Here is a 22,944-nt window from a genome sequence, read left to right as displayed (position 1 = left end):
AATCTTTTAAATTAATGTGCTTTTTAGAAAGAGAGACATAAAGGAAAAGACAGACAGACACACAGAAGATCTTTTTTTCTCCTTGGTTCACTTCCCAAATGCCTACAAGACACATAAAATTGACCAGCTGATGATGCGAGCTTGCAAAGCGATTTGATTCTTCCACAGGGATGGCAGGGGTCCAAGCCTGCTACAGTCACCTGTTGCCAACGAGCTTTCACATTATCAAAAACCTGGAATTAAAAGCAGAGCTGAGACTTAAACCCAGGCCCTCCAGTTTGAGATGTAGGTATCTCCAGTATTACCAAATTCCTAACCTTTTTAAAGAAATTTTATATTCAAGGATATACCTATGTAGGTAATTCTGTAGTTTAATTCCAGAGAAGTATTTATTTTCTTATGGATTTTATCATTTTCTTTGATTTGTTCATTTAACTGATGAACACCAAAATATCTTCATCCCTTGAAGAACTTTGCTGTCAATACTGAAATCATAGCCCTGCTTATATTCATAAAATCTCTTGACCTTCCAGATTCAATGTAAAAACTTTGCATTATCCTTATTGTAATCTACCTGGAAGTTTTGAGAATAACAGCAAAAGAGAGCTAACAGCCCTAAAAGGATAAAGTGAAAAAAAATAAGAAATATTTTTAAAGGAAATATTTTATAAACTTTCCTCTTCTCTAGACATTACACAGTTTGGAATTGATATTGTTTTACATTTTCCATGGAAGTATCAATTTGTGGGCTGTTTGTAACAGTAATAATCTTTGGAATTTATCCTTTGCTTGTTTTGATAATTGAAAACATAATTTCTCAAAAAGAGATAAAGAAATAAGATATTTTTATTTTTTTTTGGATTGTATATGTTTGACTTGGCCATATGACTTTAGAGACAAGACTATATTTCAATATTTTTATATTGGAAACAAAATGTGTGGTTCCATGCTGCCGCTATAGCAAATTTTTTTTAACTTTCCTAAGGTTTTTTTTTTAATTTTATTTTATTTAAGGTGTAAAATTTCATGTATTTCATCTATACAGATTTGGAAAACTTTTTAGGATATTGATTACAACACATGCAGAAAATATTTATGTTTTGAAAATGCCACCGGTAACATACTGGTAGGGAATGTCTGATTTGATGGTATTTCTGCCTCAACCTATGTCATTTCTACTTTCCAATGTCCTGTTGCATCAGGAAATATCATGTTTTCCAGAAATCTCTGCGGCATATCTCTCAGGTCATATGCATTTTTTTTTTAAAAGATTTATTTGAAAGGCAACTAAAGAGAGAGAAAGAGAGCTCTTCCAAAGTTCACGTTCCAAATGGCCACAATAGCAGGTGCTGAGCCAGGAAATCCATTCAGGTTTCCCACATGGGTGGCAAGGGTGCTTGGGACATCTTGGGCTGCTTTCCCTGGCACATTAGCAGGGCGCTGGATTAGAAGTGGAGCAGCTGGGACTTGAATCAGCACTCATATGGTATGCCAGCTTTGCAGTCAGCAGCTTAGCTTGCTGCACCACGACATCGGCCCCCTCACACTTCTGCAATATGATTTTGCCTGTCCTCATCAAGAGGTGGAGTTCTCCTTCTCCTGAATATGTGTTGGCTTTGGCGAGTGTCTGACCAGTTGAATGCAGCCAGACACTTTAGACAAGAGCATAGGAAGTCATGAAGTTTCCCCCTAGGTAGCTTAGAAAAGTCGTTCTTGGAATGCTCCCCTGAGGATCCCAGGCACATGAAATGAGAAACACAAGCCACATGGAATGGCCATTTATATACCCTCAGGCAACAGCCCCAAGCTCCTAACAAAAAGCTTGTGACACTTACCATCCAGTTGAGTTGTTTTCCATCTTAGAGAACCATTCTGCTACAGTATTCTGATAATTCCAGCACTGGTGTCCATTTGATTCCCATCCAGAGCAAGAAGTCCCTAACGTAAACAACCCTTAAAGCCACGCAAGGTAATTATAAATCCGTGTTGTAATTAGTAAATTTTGGTATGATTTAATATACAACACTGGGTAACTGGAACAGTAATCTATGCATTCTCTTTCCCCTTATATTTTTAATTGGTGTTAGTATATATGGGTACCCTTATACAAGGAGTCAAGAACTTGAATTGTCATATTTGATAAAATTTGAACTCTGGGAATGAGACTCATGTCAGTCCAAAATAGGGCTACCAATTCGTTTTCAATGATATTCATTCCTATTTTATTACATATTCTTTATTTCTCCAGCAATTTTACAGACTTAAAATGAAATTAAAATGAGCACCAAAGGTTGCCAGATTGACTATTTAAAAATAAAGGGAAAAACAGAATTGTGGAGACCACTTAAGATTTGAATTATGAGCCTGTTTGAATATGCTTAGAAATCTCAACTGAATATTTCTGCATTCTTCTGTTATTTCCTGGAGGCATTCTCTCCCTCAACTGATGTTAATGTAGTGGCAATGTCACACATTCACTCAATCCACATATATTCAGATTCTATAACCAGCCCCTCTGTTCAGCCTTCAATGGGATTTTTTTTTTTCCAATTCATGTTGGCTTCAGATTTTGGCTCATAAAATACAACGTTGTGATTTGGCTGGCCCACCAGGAACAATCTGGGATTGTAGACTGATCTAATTCTTCAATGTTTGTGTAGTGTTATTTTGGGAAATATGAGGATTTTCCTGAACAGCTGTAGAATTCTAATACTTCCCTAAATTATTTATATTTCTCAGAAAAATGCACCATTCACTTTATTTTTAACTTTCGAATTTCAAAAGGAACCGTTTGTTCAGCATCCAAAATGCCAATCCCTATAGCTTGCAATTTTAAAATTTGCAAAAAGGGGTTTAGTTTTAGTTTAAAATCTTGTGAAGGGCAGGCATATTTTGCAGCTGTAAGTCACCACTTAGGACTCCAGAATTCATATCTGAGCGCCTGGTTCCAGACTCAGATCCTTAGCTTCTTATCCAAGCTTCCTGTTAATGTGTGCCCTGCGGAGGCAGCAGATGATGGTTCAAGTACTGGTATCTCTACCACCCACACTGGATACCCAAATTGAGTTCCAGGCTCCTGGCTTTGGCCTGGCCTAACCTTGGTTGTTTCAGGATTTTGGGGAATGAGCCAGCAAATGGGAAATCGCTCTCTGTTTCTTTGTCTCTACCTTTCAAATAAAGTGAAAATCAATCAATCAACTAAAAATTTTAAAACCATGTCAAGAAAGATAAGAATTATTTAGAATTGTAATACTTGCTCTTTGAACAATTCAAATGTTCTTGCAATTTTACAAAATTTTCATTGCCAAATGTAGGATTGTATAGACTGATCTCTTTTTTTGTTTGTTTTTTGTTTTAAAGATGAATTTAGGGGCTGGTGCTGTGGCATAGTGGGTAAAGCCACTTCCTTCAGTACCAGCATCCCATATGGCTGCCCTGGGTGCTCCACTTCCAATCCAGCTCTCTTGTGTGGCCTGGGAAAGCAGTAGAAGATGGCCCAAAGTCCTTGGGTCCCTGCACCCATGTGGAAGATCCAGAAGAAGCCCCTGGCTCCTGCTTTCAGATAGGCCCAGCTCCTGCGGTTGCAGCCATTTAGGGAGTGAGCCAGCAGATGGAAGACCTGTCTCTCTCTCTCGCTTCCTGCCTCTGCTTTCTGTACCTCTGCCCTTCAAATAAAGCAATAATAATAAATTAATAAATAGAAAAAAGATGAATTTAAAAGCATTAAAATAAAATATTCACATAGTTGTAATTATTTTTTTTTCTTTTTTTTTTTAAAGATTTATTTATTTTACTTGAAAGTCAGAGTTAGACAGAGAGAAGGAGAGGCAGAGAGAGAGAGGTCTTCCATCCGCTGGTTCACTCCCCAGTTGGCTGCAATGGCTGGAGCTGCACCAATCTGAAGCCAGGAGCCAGGAGTTTCTTCCAGGTCTCTCATGTGTGTGCAGGGGCCCAAGGACTTGGGCCATCTTCCACTGCATTCTCAGGCCATAGCAGAGAGCTGGATCGGAAGAGGAGCAGCCAGGACTAGAACCTGCGCCCATATGGGATGCTGGCACCTCAGGCAGAGGATTAACCCACTGCACCACGGCACCGGCCCCATTCCTAGGTTACTTTCTTTGGTGCCTCCCATCATCTAAGGTTTGGTTTTCCACTTCATTTAAATTTTCTTTTGTCTCAAAATTTGAAAATGACTGCTTTCTGATATAATTTAACTGATAATGAAGTAATGAAATGAGAAACTCAGACTAGCCTTTTGCTGTCATAAGGTAAGATACATGAAAGGGGTTGCTCTGTAGGAGTTTTCTGGTTGTCAATTTGATAAAGCTAAGAAGCACGACTGACAGCATATTTGAGCTATGCTTCACTGTTTCCTGGGAATCCACCTTTGCTATGAGATGTGTGTTTACATCTTTTCCCATATCTTTTCTTTTTTCAAACATGCGTGTATACTTGCAATCGGCCATGTAGCTATTTTATTTTTATGTTTTCATCCATGCATAGATTTGTTTATTTATTCATTCATTTAAAAAAGATCTATCTATTATTTATTGTAAAGGCAGGCTTACAGAAAGAGAGAGAGAGAAAAAAAAAAGAGAGGGAGAAAGATTGAAATTCTACCTGCTGATTCAATCCCAAAATGCCAACAATGGCCAGGCGTAAGCCAGGCAAAAGTGGATGGATCTCCTTACAGTTCTACCGCATGGGTGGCAGGGACCCAAGCACTTGGGCCTTCTTCTGCTCCTTTCCCCAGGCACATCAGCAGGGAGCTGTAAAGGAAGTGGAGCAGCCAGGACTTGAGCTGGGATGCTGGCATTGCAGGCACCGGGCCAATTCTCTGCACCATGATAATGGCCTGCCATGTTTGTATTTAGAAATGAAACAACATGTCAGTTTTAACAGTAAGCTCTGGTTTCCCAGGACACTTTGCTACAGGCAAGAGTGTGTATAATCAGGTTTGTTTAGATAATATGTGGATGCTTCAGAAAGTTCAGGGTAAAATTGAATTAACAGATAATTTTATTTTGGTGCGAAAATTCTGAAATCCATGCATATTTTTATAATATGTATTTTCCATGAAATTTTTAAAGACTGCCCTCATATTATCAAATGTGGAAAGAGTCTCTCTAAGGCTATTTTAAGACTTGCTTTGGTGACCTTCTGAGGTTGTTTCAAACCATAGTAGTGTAAGTATAAACATGGCACTTTTATTAGCTATATAAATGTGCTCAAATGGAGATAATTTAATTTTTAATTCGTAATCCCATTTCTTATAATAGGCAGCCTGTAGTAATCACTTTAATCTTGAAAGAGTAAAATGGAGCAAGCAAAGCTGTAACTAGAGAAATCCCCAGAGTGGTTTTATTTTGGATACTATCTAAAGAAAATCAATATTACATTAAGTGGTGTTAAATCTTTTATGCTACAGGGAAGCACTTTACTTGTCCGTTTAATTAATAGGAAACTCAGTAAAACAGGAAATCAATGGAGAGTTCCTTACCACAAAAAGACTTGAGCGATGAACATTCTCAATGGGCTTTTTGCTTGTTTGTTTGTTTTTTGCTTTTATTTTGTTTTTTAGTAACCTTTAAATGATAAATTTAGGCAACATAAATATTGTTTGTTATTGAAGGCACATTGTGGTGTGTGGTTAAAGTTGCTGCCGGCATCCCATATGGATGCCATTTCAAGTCTCGGCTGCTCTATTTTAGACCCAGCTCCCTGCTAATGTGCCTGAGAAAGCCGTATAAGATGGCTCAAGGGCTAGTGCCCCTGCATCCACATGAGAGACCTGGAACAAGCTCCTGGCTCCTGGATTTGGACCAGCCCAGCTCCAGCAGTTGGGCAATTTGGGGAGTGAATCACCAGATAGATTTCTCTGTGTGTCTTTCCATCCATCTCTTTCTAACTCCATATTTCAAATAAATACATGTAAAAATATTTTTGTTATTAATATTAATAGCTCAATATCATAACAAACAGCTCCACCCACATTTGGTGTCTTGGTAACTGGGCTGAGCCACTGCATCCACCTCTGGCCGACCTTGGCACCAATGGTGCTGCTAACAAAAGTGGTACCATTGTTACTGCCTTGTGCTGTCTTCTTGCCTGCATGTGGAAATGTACTAATAACACAGCATGATACAGGATGGAAATGGACGGTATATAAGTGATATAGGCATGGTGACCTATGAGATAATTCAGCTTTTTGTATAAAAAAAATACAAAAATGTATATTTTGAGTTATCCTCTGTTTAATTTTTTTTAAGATTTATTTATTTATTTGAAAGAGTTACAGAGAGGCAGAGGCAGAGAGAGAGAGGTCTTCCATCTGCTAGTTTACACTCCAGATGGCTGCAATGGCTGGAGCTGTGCTAATCTGAAGCCAGGAGCCAGGAGCTGCTTCTGAGTCTCCCACTTAGCTGCAGGGGCCTGAGGACTTGGGGCATGTTCTGCTGCTTTCCCAGGCCATAGCAGAGAGCTGGATGGGAAGTGGAGCAGCCAGGACTCCAGCCAGCGCCCATATGGGATGCCAGCACTGCAAGCGGCAGCTTTACCTGGTACACCACTGCCTTGGCCCCATAATTGTTTTTCCTTTCAAGTGAGCCACAGCTCAGTACCTGGACCTATGTTAGAAAATTTCCTGCACACAGCCCCAGCTATATTTTGAGTTTGTGGGAAAAGGAGATAAAAGTAAAACCCTTCTGGTGATTTCTTTTTCTTCCTACCAGATTGTCTAGAGATTTTTCCCATCAGTGGAAGTGTAATGGATGTGGAAAGAGTAGGAAGAGCAGTATCTATTCTTCCCTTCTCAGGGCAGAAATGCTGTGAAAAGGACACTGTTCCACCGGCTGAAACCGTTCTGGGGTTCCAGAGCCTGCAGGTGACCTACCCTGTGCAATACCCAGTTTCCTGCAATGTTGGATTACTTTTACATAGCAATAGCATCCTCTAGAGGCCATCAGGAGGAATGCATGTTTCGTTTAGCACAAGCCTGATTGGATTTTAACAGGTGTAGTTGGGGGAAAGAAAGCAGAAAGCACTATGGATGAAAGAAATTGACAGAGACAGGAGCTTCACCCAGTGAGGGGGATTACTGAAACACTCATCTGTGTCAGCATGTTAACCTTCATGCCCAAGCTCAGGCCTCAGCATTTTCACCATGAAGTCTTTCTACTCCACTCTTTCAGGCCAAGCTCATTCACATTTGCTCATTGAAAACCAATGTGACTATCCATTTGCAGATATAAACCATGAGCTTCTTGCTCTGCACAATGCAGATCTGTATCCACACCTCTACCTTGCTCAGCGTGCATAACAGAGCACATGCTAACAAATGCACCTGTACCACGTGATTAAGTGAGTGAGTGATTGGATAGATAAACCAAGGATGGAGAAAACGAACAACAGGGCTGCAAGTGCCCTGGGAAAGTGTTGCTCAAATCTGGGTGCTCATGGAGTCGTCTCATGCCCCTTCCCATTCCTTCCTGAAGTCTTCTGTTAACCGACGTTGACCTCCAGCAGCAAGTAAGAACTCAATTTGAAAACTCATGGCAGAGCAAGTAAAAATATAGTTTGCACCATTTCTCCTGGTCATCTTTATTCAAAACAGTTTTGTATGTTAGGGAGTAATAGAGGAGTTTAGGGGATTGGGCATTTCCTGAACTAAGGGTAATGCTGCATGATTAGAAATGTGTCTGTTAGCCAATTTATTAATTTTCTAAGACTTCAACTTCCAAAGATATTTATGAGTATTTCAAAGGTTAGCCAGGAAACTCTTATCTGGATTGGAGACTATTAATGAACATGAAGAAGGTATGCTGTTTTAATTTCTAAAGCATGTTTTTAATTTCTAAAATATGAATTCAAATATAGTATGTTGGGGCCAGTGCGGTGGCATAGCAGGAAAAGCCACTGCTTGCAGTGCCAGCATCCCGTGTGGGTGCCAGTTCGAGTCTCAGCTGCTCCACTTCTGATCCATCTCTCTACTATGCAGCAGAGGATGGCCCAGGTCCTTGGGCCCTTGCACCCATGTGGGAGACCTGGAGGAAGCTCCAAGCTCCTGGCTTCGGATTAGGCCATCTCCAGCCATTGTGGCCAGTGAGCCAGTGGATGGAAGACCTCTCTCTCTCTTTCTCTTTCTCTCTGTCTCTGTCTCTCTCCCTCCCTCTGCCTTTCGAATATATAAATAAAATCTTAAATAAATGTATGTCTAGGCCGGCGCCGCGGCTCACTAGGCTAATCCTCCGCCTTGCGGCGCCGGCACACTGGGTTCTAGTCCTGGTCGGGGCGCCGGATTCTGTCCTGGTTGCCCCTCTTCCAGGCCAGCTCTCTGCTGTGGCCAGGGAGTGCAGTGGAGGATGGCCCAAGTGCTTGGGCCCTGCACCCCATGGGAGACCAAGAAAAGCACGTGGCTCCTGGCTCCTGCCATCGGATCAGTGCGGTGCGCCGGCCGCAGCGCGCCAGCCGCGGCGGCCATTGGAGGGTGAACCAACTGCAAAGGAAGACCTTTCTCTCTGTCTCTCTCACTGTCCACTCTGCCTGTCAAAAAATAAATAAATAAATGTATGTCTATATTTTCCTATGCTTATGACTCTGATACAGATTTTTGCATTAGTGGTTAAGTTTTAGGATTGTAGTGTACAGATAAGCTGACATATGGTCGCTTCGAGCATTCCCTATTGTTTAACATGATATACACTATGCAGATGCCTCAGATTCCTACAAACAAGTATGTTTGCTTTAGCCCTTAACTGTATTTGTTTTTTGCATTGGGCTTTCTTTTTTTTACATCACACTTGTTTATCCTTTCTTAACATGTACTATTAATAGTGGTGCTATTTTAGTCCCAGTTTCCCTCTGGTACTTGCCTGCAGATATCTCAGTGAATGTTGACTCTGCTGCTCTGCCCGGACAACGTGGATTTGAACCTCGTCTCCATACCTTGCCTTCCCCAAGTGGGCTGTCACTGCAGAGGTGTTGTGTGTTCCTCACTCTGTCGTCTTAATTGCAGAACCTTGATGCCCTGCACGACCACCTCGCTACCATCTACCCTGGGATGCGGGCACCTTCCTTTAGGTGCACGGATGCGGACAAGGGCAGAGGACTCATCCTGCACTACTACTCTGAGAGAGAGGGGCTTCAGGATATCGTCATCGGGATCATCAAAACCGTAGCTCAGCAAATACACGGCACCGAGATAGACATGAAGGTACGGAACAGTAATGGAGACTTCTAAACACTGATGGCATTAGGGATGTCAAAAATGTGAATGTACCTTTAGTTACCACTGATAGTGGAACCCACCAGAAGCACATGCAAGCTGTAGCGGGGGAAGTACCAGCAGTTTTCTATATTTGGCCTCGCTATGCATTTTGCAGAATCTATTTTTTCCCCTGTGGCAGCAGATTTTTCTTTCTAATTATCCAGTGCTTAAGGCAACAAGGAATTTTGGTTTGCATTCCCTGCGGGTACACTCCAGCGGGAAGCAGAGGGATATATATGTGTGTGGCTGCGCTGTGGGCTTCAGCATGCAAGATATCCATCAGGGGAGTGGTCGAATTCTGAGATAATGTAAGGTTGGGAATCATTTTACAGACTGTGTTTCTCTGTGGAAATTTTTGTCTGCCCTGAAATACAGCTGCAGTGTCTCATTTTGAGGACTAAATGTTCTGTTTTGTGTTGTCTTCGTTACTTTGGTGAAAGAAGCCAGGACTACTACTTTGAGAATTGCACTCCCATGAGAAGGCACACTCTGAGTTTTGAGTGATAATTTCGAGGTACTAATGTAGCAATGGTACAACAGAGAACTCCACTGTTTCTCCCTGTCTCTGGCTAAATAGCCACTCCCAGTCAACTGCTTTTTGTGTGCATGATCAGCCCCAAGAGTCTTTTTTTTTTTTTTTTTTTTTTTTTTTTTTTGACAGGCAGAGTGGACAGTGAGAGAGAGAGAGACAGAGAGAAAGGTCTTCCTTTGCCGTTGGTTCACCCTCCAATGGCCGCTGCGGCTGGCGCACCGTGCTGATCCGATAGCAGGAGCCAGGTACTTATCCTGGTCTCCCATGGGGTGCAGGGCCCAAGGACTTGGGCCATCCTCCACTGCACTCCCTGGCCACAGCAGAGAGCTGGCCTGGAAGAGGGGCAACCAGGACAGAATCTGGCGCCCGACCGGGACTAGAACCCTGTGTGCCGGCGCCGCAAGGCAGAGGATTAGCCTAGTGAGCTGCGACGCCGGCCCCAAGAGTCATTTGCAGCAGCCCCTAACCTCGAACCCAAGCAGAGAGAGGGATACCCAATTTCAGCTGCTTTTCTTTATGGCAAATTGGATAAGCAGTGCCTTATTAAAGCAATCATACCTACTGTGTTTTTAACACACATGAGAAAGGTGCAACATCTAAGTACAGTATTATACAAAATAAAAAGTTGCAACATTTAAATAGATTCCATTAGAAAGGAATCCCACTTATTCAGTCTGGTCATGTCACACTAGTTTCATGGTTTCCTTTATTTTAGAGTTGGTGTTGGTACTTAGGTAGCACCTGCTGGTGGTTCCTAGATATACATCATTGTTCAAAATTGGAAAGTGAGACAATGTGAACATAACATTATAAAATCCAGGAACACTTAAAAATTAATGCCAGGATTAAAGGATCAAAGTTCATCCACAAATGGGAATCTCACTGGAATCCAGCCAAAATAGTTTATACTTCCCATTTTCAGTCTATTTATTTATTTATTTATTTGACATCAAACTAACATGACTTAGATACTGAGTAAATCTATTTCAGGGACTTCATGTGTGTTGTGTCTACAGTTGGTTTTGTTTTTATTTAAACAAACAAAGCAGCAAGAAGCAGGTACATAGAAAATTCAGAAACACAAGTTAGGACATTTAGAAATTGCATTTGCTATGGTTCTTAGAGTCTTTGGAGTAGGAACTGGACAGCATTCGCTCATGCAACATAAAATTCAAGTTTTGATTCACTTTATACCATGTTTAGCTTCTCAGTGTTTTATTCAAGTATAGATTCTAAAATATTTGCATTTTATAAATGTTTTGCATTTTTAAGTTTTTGCAGGCACTATTTTAACCTCTTAGGGTCTTGAGAATCAGACAATTTGAATCACATCAGAAATGTTATATTGTGTCATGAAGTGATATACCAATGAGAGATTAAAAATAGCATCAGAAAAGCAATTTGCTTTGCCATTTTTATCAAAGCAAAAAAGCAGAACTGAAAAATTGGTCAGTAAATGTAGGTCCTTATTCAGTTTCTTTAGCCAAAATAAAAACAGAGCAGAACATCAAAATTAGTCCTGGATTTTAAGATTGATTCTGTTTTGTTTTGTACATGATTTAAGAAAATCATCCTTAATGCAGCAACATTTTTGGATTATAAATAACAATATTAGTATTTAATTTTCTGGTACACTAGAGTGGCTGTGGTAGTTATACCCTAATTTTTCCGTAAGTGACTATATACATGAGCATGCATGCATATTGTGATTTCTCCTTTAGTTCTCAGAGTATGCTGCAGTGAACTCCTGAACAAAACAGTGACAATGAGCAATACTTTGTGTTTATGTAGCTGTAACAAAAGAAATGTCACCCCAGCCATTCCCTGTTTGGATCTGGCTGCAGCTGAGACAGAGTTTATAAATGGACACATTAGTTGAAATGTCTTAAACTCCAAAGAAAAAAATCTTTTATGTACTTCAATAATATATCAACCTGTGAACTGCACTTTACAAGTTTAGTTATTTAAGTTATATAATTTTATTTTCAATTGTGATTCTTTCCTTTGGATGAACCCTAGATTTGGAAATAAACCAAAGACTACACATTTTAAAGGCTTTTTACTCATATTATCAATTTATCCTTCAGCAAAATGAGTCAAAAGACCTCCCATTAGTGCTATTTAAGAGGTCCCATTTTTAGTACCCTACTCAGTTTGGTATTGAAAATTGTTAAGGCTTGCCAATGGTTAACAAAACGTCATTACTGATATTTTTGGATATGTTTTTCCATGATTTCTTTTGCCATTGTGTTTAAATGTCATTTTTATAGTCCACCTTGTGTCATTTGTAGATTGTTCACAGTATTAATGTGTATTTAAGAAGGCTGGGCCCATCCGGCCAAAGGGTGCTTTTTTTTCCTAATTATATCAAGGAGTCTATATAAGCTACAGGCAAAATGATACCAGATTTGCATTGTACTGTCAATAGTTATTTCAAATTTCATAGATCAATGTCCAGAAATATTTTTCTATTTTAGACATGTATTGCATTTGCATCTCCATATGCAATTCTTATAACAAATCTCTTAAATTTTAGGTACCTTGACTAAGCTGAAATGCAATTAATACCATTTCCCCCTCTGCCATCTAGGTTATTCAGCAAAGAAATGAAGAGTGTGATCATACTCAATTTCTAATTGAAGAAAAAGAGTCAAAAGAAGAGGATTTCTATGAAGACCTGGACAGATTTGAAGAAAATGGTACCCAGGAATCACGCATCAGCCCATATACCTTCTGCAAAGCTTTTCCTTTTCACATAATATTTGACCGGGACCTAGTGGTCACTCAGTGTGGCAATGCCATTTACAGAGTGCTCCCCCAGGTAAAATGACAGCACACTTTCTTGGGGCCTGAGGCTAAAGGTCATAAGATGCCACTGTTACACGTGGCCATCTGTTTATTTAGCCCTCTCACTAGGAATCAGGTAATACGACATCCTGTATATCACAATTTGAATTGTAAGCTACGTATATTTGAGCTTACTGCAACTTTTCCTAGCACTTTTATTTATCTGTTTCTGTGTTTTAAAGTTTTTACTTATTTTCTCTTTATCTGAGAGGCAGAAAGAGACAGAGAGAGAGCATTTCCCATTCAACTGTTCACTCCCCAAATAGCCACAACAATTTGGCCTGGACTGGGTCAAGCCAAAACCAGGAGCTGGAAACTCAAGCAAGATCTCCCATGTGTATGGCAGGGACCCAATACCTGAGCCACTACCTGCGCTTCCCAGGGTGAACATTTGTGGGAAGCTGGAATGGAGAGCACAGCTGGGACTTCCACCCAGGCACTCTGATACTGCATGTGGTCATCCCAACAATGTCCTATCCAGTAGGCCAAATGCTCACCTTTGTTTCTTTTCTAATTGCTTACAGGGAGTGCAGGTAAATTATGAGGGAAATGTGTACTTGTTTTAATAAGAAACTAGCAGACTTTCACTTATGTATTAATCTTGTAAACATTCATGCATAGTGTTCAAAATAAGTCATGGACATTTTCAGGAAAGAAAAGAAGGAAATTTTAAAAGCTATAAAGAGGAAAAAGGTAGAGAATTTCATGGGGTTTAGCAGAACAAGCAGCAAAGAACAGTGTTTTGGAGAGAATCTACAATTGACTTACATAATTCTCAACCACCATTCCATCCTTTTCACATACTCCTCTTAGCTACTGACTTATGGAGTTATACATGACATCTGTCCACTGTTACCTTTTGCTTGTAATTAAAGAGACTTGATAATTCATGGTTGTTTCCAACAGGATCAGATGTAAACCTGCAAGCAGCTTGGTGCTCTGCCTGGGCTCCTGTGCTGGCTCTACCTCTCTTCCTTACACGACTTTCCCCTGTGCTGACATTAGAGTGGATAGCATATCCAGATTGCTTAGTCCAGTGCCTGGTTGATAAGCAATCAAAAATGTCACCAAACATTATTATTTGCTCTTCTTTGATAAAGTGAAAAAGAGGATTTGCAGATGTTTTTGATATTTAAATTTTAAGTCATAGGCATTTAACAATTCATGCTACATTTCAGAAGATAAATTTTGGGGGCTGATGTCATGGCACAACAGGTTAAACTTCCACTTGTGATGCTTGCATCCCATATCGGAGTGTCAGTTCAAGTCTCACTTCTCCACCTCCGGTCCAGCTTCCTGCTGATGCACCTGGGAAGGCAGAGGAAGATGCCCAGTACTCTCCTCTGTGGCAGACCCAGATGGATGGAGTTCCTGCCCCTGGCTTAGACCTCACCCAGCCCTGATTATTGCAGTTGCTTGGATGGTGAACCAGTGCATGGAAAATCTTTCTTCCTCTGCATCACTCCCTCTCTCTTTCATTCTGCCTTTAAAATAAATAAATCAAAAGATAAATTTCCATTCTTTCTTAAATAATTTTGAAAATGTTTATTTTCTGTTAGCTTATTTTGCATATTGGCCATCTGAATCCATATTAGGTGTTGTGTTCACACAATTATTTGATTGTTACTTACTAAATTGCCTAGTGAAGATTGGAGTCTATAGTTGAGGTAAGTTCCCCACAAAATACTGTGTTTTTCTAATTTTGACCATCATCAAGCCAGTTTAATCTGATGTGAGTGGCAAAATCATAAAAATAGTTTTAACTAATGCAGTCTCCTCTGTTTTTATCTTCATTTTAGCTCCAGCCTGGGAATTGTAGCCTTTTGTCCGTCTTCTCTCTGGTTCGCCCTCATATTGATATCAGTTTCCATGGGATCCTTTCACACATCAATACAGTTTTTGTGCTGAGAAGCAAGGTAATGTAGATATTATTTCATCAATTGTAAGCAAGGCATGTTACAAATTACAAGTGATCAGGAGGGAATATCAGCTAAGCTGCTATCACGTTCTGTTACATGGAGTGATGTAGTGAGAAAACCAAACCTCCAAGGGAGACCTGTTTACTGATCTTTGGCTTGCCTGAGGAGGAGTTGAACTCTCTCTGCTGGTCAAACTTCACAGAAGTAATTTCTAGAGAATGTTGTGCTGGGGCAGCTTAGTTTCACATAATAAAAGTGACATATTTTACTCTGCTCAGCTACAATGCCTTATTTTGGAAATCAGAACTAATAAACTTTTTTTGAAATTCATCTAAAGTCACTGATTCATTCTTCTTTAAATTGTTTATCATTCTTGGTGCCGTTTGTGTAGGAAAAGAAAAATGATAGGATATTCATGCAGTTGGTAATTTAGGTCGTGTCCAGACCTCATAGTTTCTATTCTTGGGATAAATTCAGCAAAAGCAATTTTCCTGGAGTACACATTTTCCAATGGCCATAACTACATCTATTTTATTTTCTGGCAGAACCTTGTAATACAAGGGGTCTGCAAAAATGTTTATGGAAAATGTGTAATATGAGAAAACTATGCATGGGTTTCAAAAATGTTCGCACCAAAATAAACTTAATTTTTAACTCAGTTTTCCCTAGACTTCTTGAAGTCCACTTGTGTATGTTATAAGTCTACTGGAAAAATCAGGGAGAAAAGATTCACAGATGAACAGTAGCCCAGCTGTTGCCTTTGTGAGTTCAAAGGCGACCATCAGTTTACTTTTCTGTGGGGTCCTGAGGGAGCCACTGCACTTACTGCCCAGCAGAACTGATGAGACGCTCTCCCCTGTTCTAAAAGATGCACTTATTTGCCCTTATGGAATTGTGGGAAATGAAGCTTGGGTGTTGTTCTGTTGCTGAATTGTTAACTTAGGGAAAAAGCACTAATGCATATGCATATCTTACCTTTAAAGGAAGGATTGTTGGATGTAGAGAAATTAGAATGTGAGGATGAACTGACTGGGGCTGAGATCAGCTGCCTACGTCTCAAGGGTCAAATGATCTACTTACCTGAAGCAGATAGCATACTTTTCTTGTGCTCACCAAGGTAAGAACCTTCATATTCATTATAATGAATATCAGGACCCATGCTAACTAGCAAAGGAATTCATAACATTTTACTCAATTTTGTTTACATATGCCAAAGGGCAATTTGATTTTATAACCCTTTTCCATCACAAGGATGATCTCACTGAGCATTTGTAATGAACTCAGAAGAAATAATGTGCTTTGCCACAGCTAAATCTATTTGAGAAGTATTAATGTCATTAGACTGTGGACTATCTGTTCTGCAGTTAGCTAATTCATTACTTGTGTACCTTATAAAGAAGAATCATGTGGAAAAACAATTCTGTAAAATGCTTAATATGATGGCATGTAGAGATGACTATTTCTATAGCAGTATGGTGCATTAGTAAAAATTATGAAAGGATTGTATTTCTGGATTTTAACTATTTCACATTAAATATTTAACTACTTTAGTTCAGATACAGTATTCAATCATGCTATTAAATCAAAATTTATATACAACATGTTGTTTGTAATAAATGTCAAAGGAAATTAAATTTATGTCTGCATTTTCCCAATTTGATAAAGCATTTTACTAAAAGATATGTGGGTATTCAGAATATGAATAATATCTCTCAGCTTTAGAACAGTAGAAAAAGACTCTTACAGGAGTTGTTTGGTGAGATTTTACGTATTAATAACTATGTATAACCAAAATGTATGTGAGCTGTCTAGTTGTACACTCAAAGAAGCTAATGTTTTGGTGGAGACTTGGTTAAAAATTTGCTTCAAACTCCACCGTGATCTATTTTCACTTAGAGTCTGTCTTAAAATTTCTGAAACAAATTTAACAAACTTTGTAACGATACCTCTAATATTGTTGGTATAGTATTAAAGATTACATAAATCAAATACATGTATTATCAATTAAGTACATTTGACATTCATTAAATATTATTTAATTATATATTTAAAATTTATAATTTTAATATATGAGGCTGTATAAGAGTTATAATTTTTTTCTTGGAAGTATATATGATAAAAATAAAAATGAGGGCCGGCGCCGTGGCTCAATAGGCTAATCTTCCGCCTTGTGGCGCCGGCACACTGGGTTCTAGTCCCCGTTGGGGCGCTGGATTCTGTCCCAGTTGCCCCTCTTCCACGCCAGCTCTCTGCTGTGGCCAGGGAGTGCAGTGGAGCATGGCCCAAGTGCTTGGGCCCTGCACCCCATGGGAGACCAGGAAAAGCACCTGGCTCCTGGCTTCGGATCAGCGCAATGCACAGGCCGCGGCGGCCATTGGAGGGTGAACCAACAGCAAAAGGAAGACCTTTTTCTCTGTCTCTCTCTCTCTCACTGTCCACTCTGCCTGTCAAAAATAAAAAAGAAAAGAAAAATGAGAAAACTAAGGAATAGAAATACTTTTTCTTTGTTAATAATCTGCACTGATCAAATGGTGTCTCCAATGCCATCAATAAGTGTTTTGTTCTGCCTCTCTGTGGGTTGAACTGCAGTGAAATGACAGCTTCCCAGCAGGGACAGTTTCTGTTCATGGAGGGGAAGGTTTTTTGGGAAACGCAGGCAGAGAGGCAGAAAGCATGGAGGCCATCTGTTAGTTGCTGTATGTTGCATAGTAAGACATTCACAGAATGTCATAAGGGATGTGCTCATCTGTGTTGAAAGATCCATAGAGATCAAGGAAAAGAAGATTTGCTTAATGCCAGGAAGCTTAGTTTATGTTTAGAAAAACACTTATTTTAATCATTCATTAAAATAATAGACTTTTTTTAGAATAGTGAGACCTTTTTAGTATGATTCAATTTTCCAGTTCAATAGGAGCATTTTTAACCATTCATTTCCATGTAAGTGCATTATTTTTCCCTCCAGCTCATGGGCAGATCTTGTATACCATTTGGCAAATGATCTGGCCCTGATCCAGATGGGTGCCTTCCTGCAAGTGAACTTCAGCTTGCATACTTATTTTATTAAAATCTAAAGAGATGATGGGATTAATTTGTAAAACCTTTAATTATTTTTGTTTTCTAGATTAATATGCTGATATTTGCTTTGACTTTTGAGGTTTTTACTGAGACTGTGATGCAGGGAGAATTTTTATTAATCTACAATTCATTAATAAAGTCAGTACTCAGTTTTGTCATTTAGAGAAATTATTCTGAGTAACCAAAAGTAATTCTTTTGTGCTTACAGATTTCAGGTTCATAGCATAATTCTAAGACAGTTTAACCAATGAATACATTTTTAAACAGTAGTCAACTTTTTACAGATATTCACTGAATCAAAAAAAAAGTATATGGTCCCAAAATGACATAAATTATTAAAATGAATAGAATTCAGCAAGATCCAAGAATGTTTCAAAAATGAGAATTAGTCAAAGAAAATACAAACAGCAGAAATGAGAACCAGAGGTAAGAGTAGCATGTTCAAGCGCATACCACAATAACATTGACAGCCTTAAAATGTGTGTTGAGGATTGGTTTTATACCTTGTTGTAGACTTTTATTCACTTTGTCCAAAAGTGAAAAACAATTATTTGCTAGATTCATAGAATATGTTAAGGAAAAAATGGACCAGTTTATCGAAAGAAGCAGCATTATTCTTTTTTTTTTTTTTTTTTTTTTTTTTTGACAGGCAGAGTGGACAGTGAGAGAGAGAGACAGAGAGAGAAAGGTCTTCCTTTGCCGTTGGTTCACCCTCCAATGGCCGCCGCTGCAGCCGGCGCACCGCGCTGATCCTGGCAGGAGCCAGGAGCCAGGTGCTTTTCCTGGTCTCCCATGGGGTGCAGGGCCCAAGCACCTGGGCCATCCTCCACTGCACTCCCTGGCCATAGCAGAGAGCTGGCCTGGAAGAGGGGCAACCGGGACAGAATCCGGCGCCCCAACCGGGACTAGAACCCGGTGTGCCGGCGCCGCAAGGTGGAGGATTAGCCTATTGAGCCACGGCGCCGGCTAGCAGCATTATTCTTAATAAAAGAGAGAAGAGGTTTTGTTTCTTCTCTTTTAATGAAGAAGAAGTGAAAACACAATAAATAATAACATTTTCTTGAACACCTGAGCAGAGTTCATAGTGTCGTGTTCTATATGACCCTTCCATTTAGGCTGATGGCTCCAAAGAGTGCAACTTGGCAAAGGTGCATCTCAGTCTCACTGCTTTTTTGATAGGTCTTTAAGTACTTAGGAGGATAAAGTCCTCTCATTCACTGGATCCCCCCAGTTCTGTTTCTTCAACCTGACTTTTGAATGGGAGGACAGTCATCAGACCCGGGGTTGTCACTGATTCTTGCCCCATTTCTCTACGGCAGCGTGATGAACCTGGATGATTTGACAAGGAGAGGTCTGTACCTCAGTGACATCCCTCTACACGATGCCACACGCGACCTGGTTCTTTTGGGAGAACAATTCCGAGAGGAGTACAAACTGACACAGGAGCTGGAGATCCTCACAGACCGGCTGCAGCTCACCTTAAGAGCCTTGGAAGACGAAAAGAAAAAGACAGACACGTAAGAATGCAACCCTTGTGGTCAATGAAGGGTGTGCATCGCTCATCCTTCATGTACTGGGATTCTGCTGTTGTCAAAACTGGTAACCAGACCAAAAGGGTGCAGGACCTGGGGTAGCTCTGCAGCAGTATGCAAAACCTTCCACGTTGCTTCTAAAAAGAAATTATGTGTAAGAAAATAAATCAGTCTTAATGGTAGGGGGAGATGTATCTTCTAATTTTAGAAGCCAAGTTGAGAGAACAGATGCCAAAACTTGTCTCTGCAAGTTATGAGAACAATCCAAATCTGTAATTGAAGTCCAGCTCTTCGTTCATTCATTCATTCATTCCTCCTGTGCTGATCTTCATCGTGCCAGGGGCTGGCCAGGAGCGCGAGTTACACTGAATAATAAACTTACGCTTGGCAATTATGTTTTAAAAGGACTCTTTTTCTTGAACTATGAATTGCTTTAGAATTTGGAAGATGTTAAACTGATAATTTATTTTCAACAAACTAAATTCATCTTTGAATTTCATTTTCCCAAGAAATTTTAGAAGTCCCCTCATACATTTGCAAAAATATCAAAATGTAAAATGATTCTTGGAGCAGGCATTGGCATTGGAGATAGCAGTTAAGTCACTCTTGTTATACCCACATCCCATATCAGAGTACCTAGTTTGAGTCCTGGCTCCAGCACTTCTAATCTAGCATCCTGCTAATGTATTCTGGGAGGCAAGAGATGACAGCTCAAGTACTTGGGACCCTGCCACCCTCATAGGTGACTGGGATCAAGTTCCAGACTACTGGCTTTGGCCTGGCCCAACCAGGTGTTGGGTGGGGTTTGTGGAATGAACCAGTAGATGGAAGGTCTCTCTCAACCTATGTCTCACTCTCTTTACCTTTAAAATAAAATGAAAATAAACAAAACTTTTAAAAACAAATTAAAAAAATACAACTATTCTTTTTCTGTGAATAGTGGATTCCATTATAAAATATTGGGCAAGCAACCAATACAATACTTAATTTTAAAATAATGTATTTGATAAATATGCATTATGGATGCTACTTGATTTTGGTTCTCTATAGTAAATAAAAACACTACATCACTGGCATTCTTACCCAGGTTCTCATGTGTTCTTTTTTTTATTATTTACATACTAGAAAGCTATCTTGTTAGATAATTGAGCCAATCTGCCTTACTTCCCTTAAGAATTGTTTCAGCACATTTTGTACCTAAACGATTGCTTTCCATGTTTCTAGCCTTGCTTCTTCCAACAGACCAGGAACCCAAACTTGGGAATTGTTGGGAACAGGGCCATGGGCTGTTCTTTAAAATGGGCAGCTGACAAATTCTCATCCCAAGACGACATTGACTTCCTGAAACTCCCTGTGCTTATTCAGAGTTGTTGTGCTTCAAGAATCCTTATATTATTTATTAGATTGTTAGATTCAAGTGACATTTTTATTGATACTGAATTTTCAAAGTGATTTGATTATAAGCCATTCTTTTTATATTTTCTTTAAAACCAGGCAGTTCTGTCCACATGCAATATTCAAATAGAGCTTTGACATTTTATAACATAGTCTTCGCTTCAAAATTAAAAAAAAAAAAACACACACACACAAGACTGGAGAAATTCCATTAGGAACACCAAGAGCTCAGGTCCGTTCTATATATTTATACTTCACGCTTTTGCTTTAGGGAAGAGAGAGGCAAGGAGGCCTCATTTGTCCCTCTGTGTCTGTTGCCCAGAGCCTATGGGTCTCCCCTGTTTCTGCTTTGTCCTCTCCTGCAAGCTTCCCTCACAGTGGCTCTCCCCCATCCCACCCAACAGATTGCTGTATTCTGTTCTTCCCCCATCTGTTGCCAATGAGCTGAGACATAAGCGTCCGGTGCCTGCCAAAAGATATGACAACGTGACCATCCTCTTCAGTGGCATCGTGGGCTTCAACGCTTTCTGTAGCAAGCACGCGTCTGGAGAAGGGGCCATGAAGATTGTGAACCTCCTCAACGACCTCTACACCAGATTTGACACGCTGACTGATTCGCGGAAAAACCCATTTGTTTATAAGGCAAGTCCTGTTTAGCGCCCACCTGCAGGGCCCTAGTTGAGTCTGCTTTTCTGAGTCTTCCTGGTGGGGGCGCTGCCAGTACAGTTCCCTGGCCAGCTCTGCAGCTCTGCTACAGCAAGCCGCTGGGTAGTTAGTATTCATCGTTTTCTTAGATAGCTACCTCTTGGAGAAAACTTTCTTTTCCTTGTAAGCAAGGTGAATGTTTCATCCAGTAGATGAGTTCCAGGTTAAAATTAAGTACTCAGTAACTCACTCACTTGCACTTAGGTTAAAAAAAAAAATCTGTGCAGGTTGTTTATCACATGTAATATAAACATGGCATTCATTAGTGCTCTGCAAAAAGACATTTTTAGTAAAATGTATAAATGCTGTGTACCATCAAGAAGTCACAGAAAAGGAGGAGGAGGGCACTGGCAACCCAAATTTACTTTCAGATAACATCGGCTTGAAGATAAACATTTATAAGATATTTCTGCCCTTTGTTTCAAGGGCAAATATAATAACTGGAAAAATGAAGTCAGTGGAATATTGCTTCGTAAAGGCAAGAATGTTAGCTAAACCATCCCTAAGCAACTGGGGTACTATAACTCCAGGACTATTTGTTTTACAGTGGGTTTTGAGGTACAATGTAACACTTGGTGTGCACATAATGAAAATAAATGGATGGAGCACCAAAGTTCCGGCAATGGTTCTTGTGCCATCAAACCGTCACTAGTCTCAGGGTAAAGACAATACATTATTTTAGTGACTTATAAGTGGAGCAGAGGTAGGTCGGAACTATTTGCTTCCTGGAGTAAAAAATAATTCGGTGTCTGCATATACCTCTAATCAAAGACCCCAAGTGCTACTGAGTGTAAATCCTAGTTAGAAAGCTTCCTCTTGTTGGAGCTGAATGTATCAACATTTAAAGAGAATTAAAGGAGTGGAGCAGTTTAAAGTTACTGATAGTCTTGGGAAAATACTTGTTTAGTAGGATAGCAAATACCACATTTTCATGCTAATTAATGGCCCTCTGTGTCTGTTGTGCTGTGTTAGGTGGAGACTGTTGGTGATAAGTATATGACTGTGAGTGGCTTACCAGAGCCATGCATCCACCATGCAAGATCCATTTGCCACCTGGCCTTGGACATGATGGAAATTGCTGGCCAGGTTCAAGTCGATGGAGAATCTGTTCAGGTTAGTAAGTAAAATAGAAACCATAGTAGCAGCAGTATACCTTGGTTAACAACTAATTCATATTCTTAAGCAGCTAACCATTCATATGTACAAGAAAGGGTATCTTTGTTATCAGGGAGTATATTTTAAAATTAGTATTTTGGGTTTCTTGTCTCAGGCTTAGAGAGTTATTCTAAACTTTGATATATACAATTTAAGCAACATGGTAAAAGCTCAGAATTTATTTGGGGAAGTGAGAGAAATACAAAGGAGTGTGAGGGCTTTATTTTATTTAAGGGCGAGGGGGATCAGAAAGATGAACCAGGAGTTCCATACCAGGCAGAAAGCAGATCAGGGGACCACATGTATGAGTCCACAGGCAGGATGCGTGTGGGCAGCCACGTGGGCGGAACCAGCCGCAGATACCGTGGCATGCGGGTGAACAGAGCAAGAAACAGCCAAAGGGCTGGGTGCCCAAGAGGCGCAAGGGAGAGCAGGGAGGCCCCGGGTGCTCCTTGCCTCTTATTCACTTCCAAAAAGGGAATTGGCAGGTGGGCGTATACAGATGAGATCAGGTAGGGG

General features: G+C 40.0%; 1 protein-coding gene across 1 annotated transcript in view; it reads left to right on the top strand.

Moving 5' to 3' along the window:
* The window catches only part of GUCY1B1 (guanylate cyclase 1 soluble subunit beta 1), a 54,096-nt gene that overhangs the window by 27,173 nt on the left and 3,979 nt on the right, over positions 1-22,944 (top strand). The window contains exons 5-11 of the mRNA XM_008267287.4: positions 9,014-9,211; positions 12,388-12,618; positions 14,444-14,560; positions 15,547-15,680; positions 18,958-19,155; positions 20,970-21,207; positions 22,243-22,383. Of these exons, the coding sequence (XP_008265509.1) occupies positions 9,014-9,211; positions 12,388-12,618; positions 14,444-14,560; positions 15,547-15,680; positions 18,958-19,155; positions 20,970-21,207; positions 22,243-22,383 (1,257 nt within the window). The remainder of the gene's footprint in view (positions 1-9,013; positions 9,212-12,387; positions 12,619-14,443; positions 14,561-15,546; positions 15,681-18,957; positions 19,156-20,969; positions 21,208-22,242; positions 22,384-22,944) is intronic.

The sequence above is a fragment of the Oryctolagus cuniculus genome, chromosome 8 (genome assembly GCF_964237555.1).
Source record: "Oryctolagus cuniculus chromosome 8, mOryCun1.1, whole genome shotgun sequence".
Taxonomy (NCBI): domain Eukaryota; kingdom Metazoa; phylum Chordata; class Mammalia; order Lagomorpha; family Leporidae; genus Oryctolagus; species Oryctolagus cuniculus.
The sequence above is the reverse complement of the archived record's forward strand: the minus strand, read 5'-3'. Positions and strand labels throughout refer to the sequence as shown.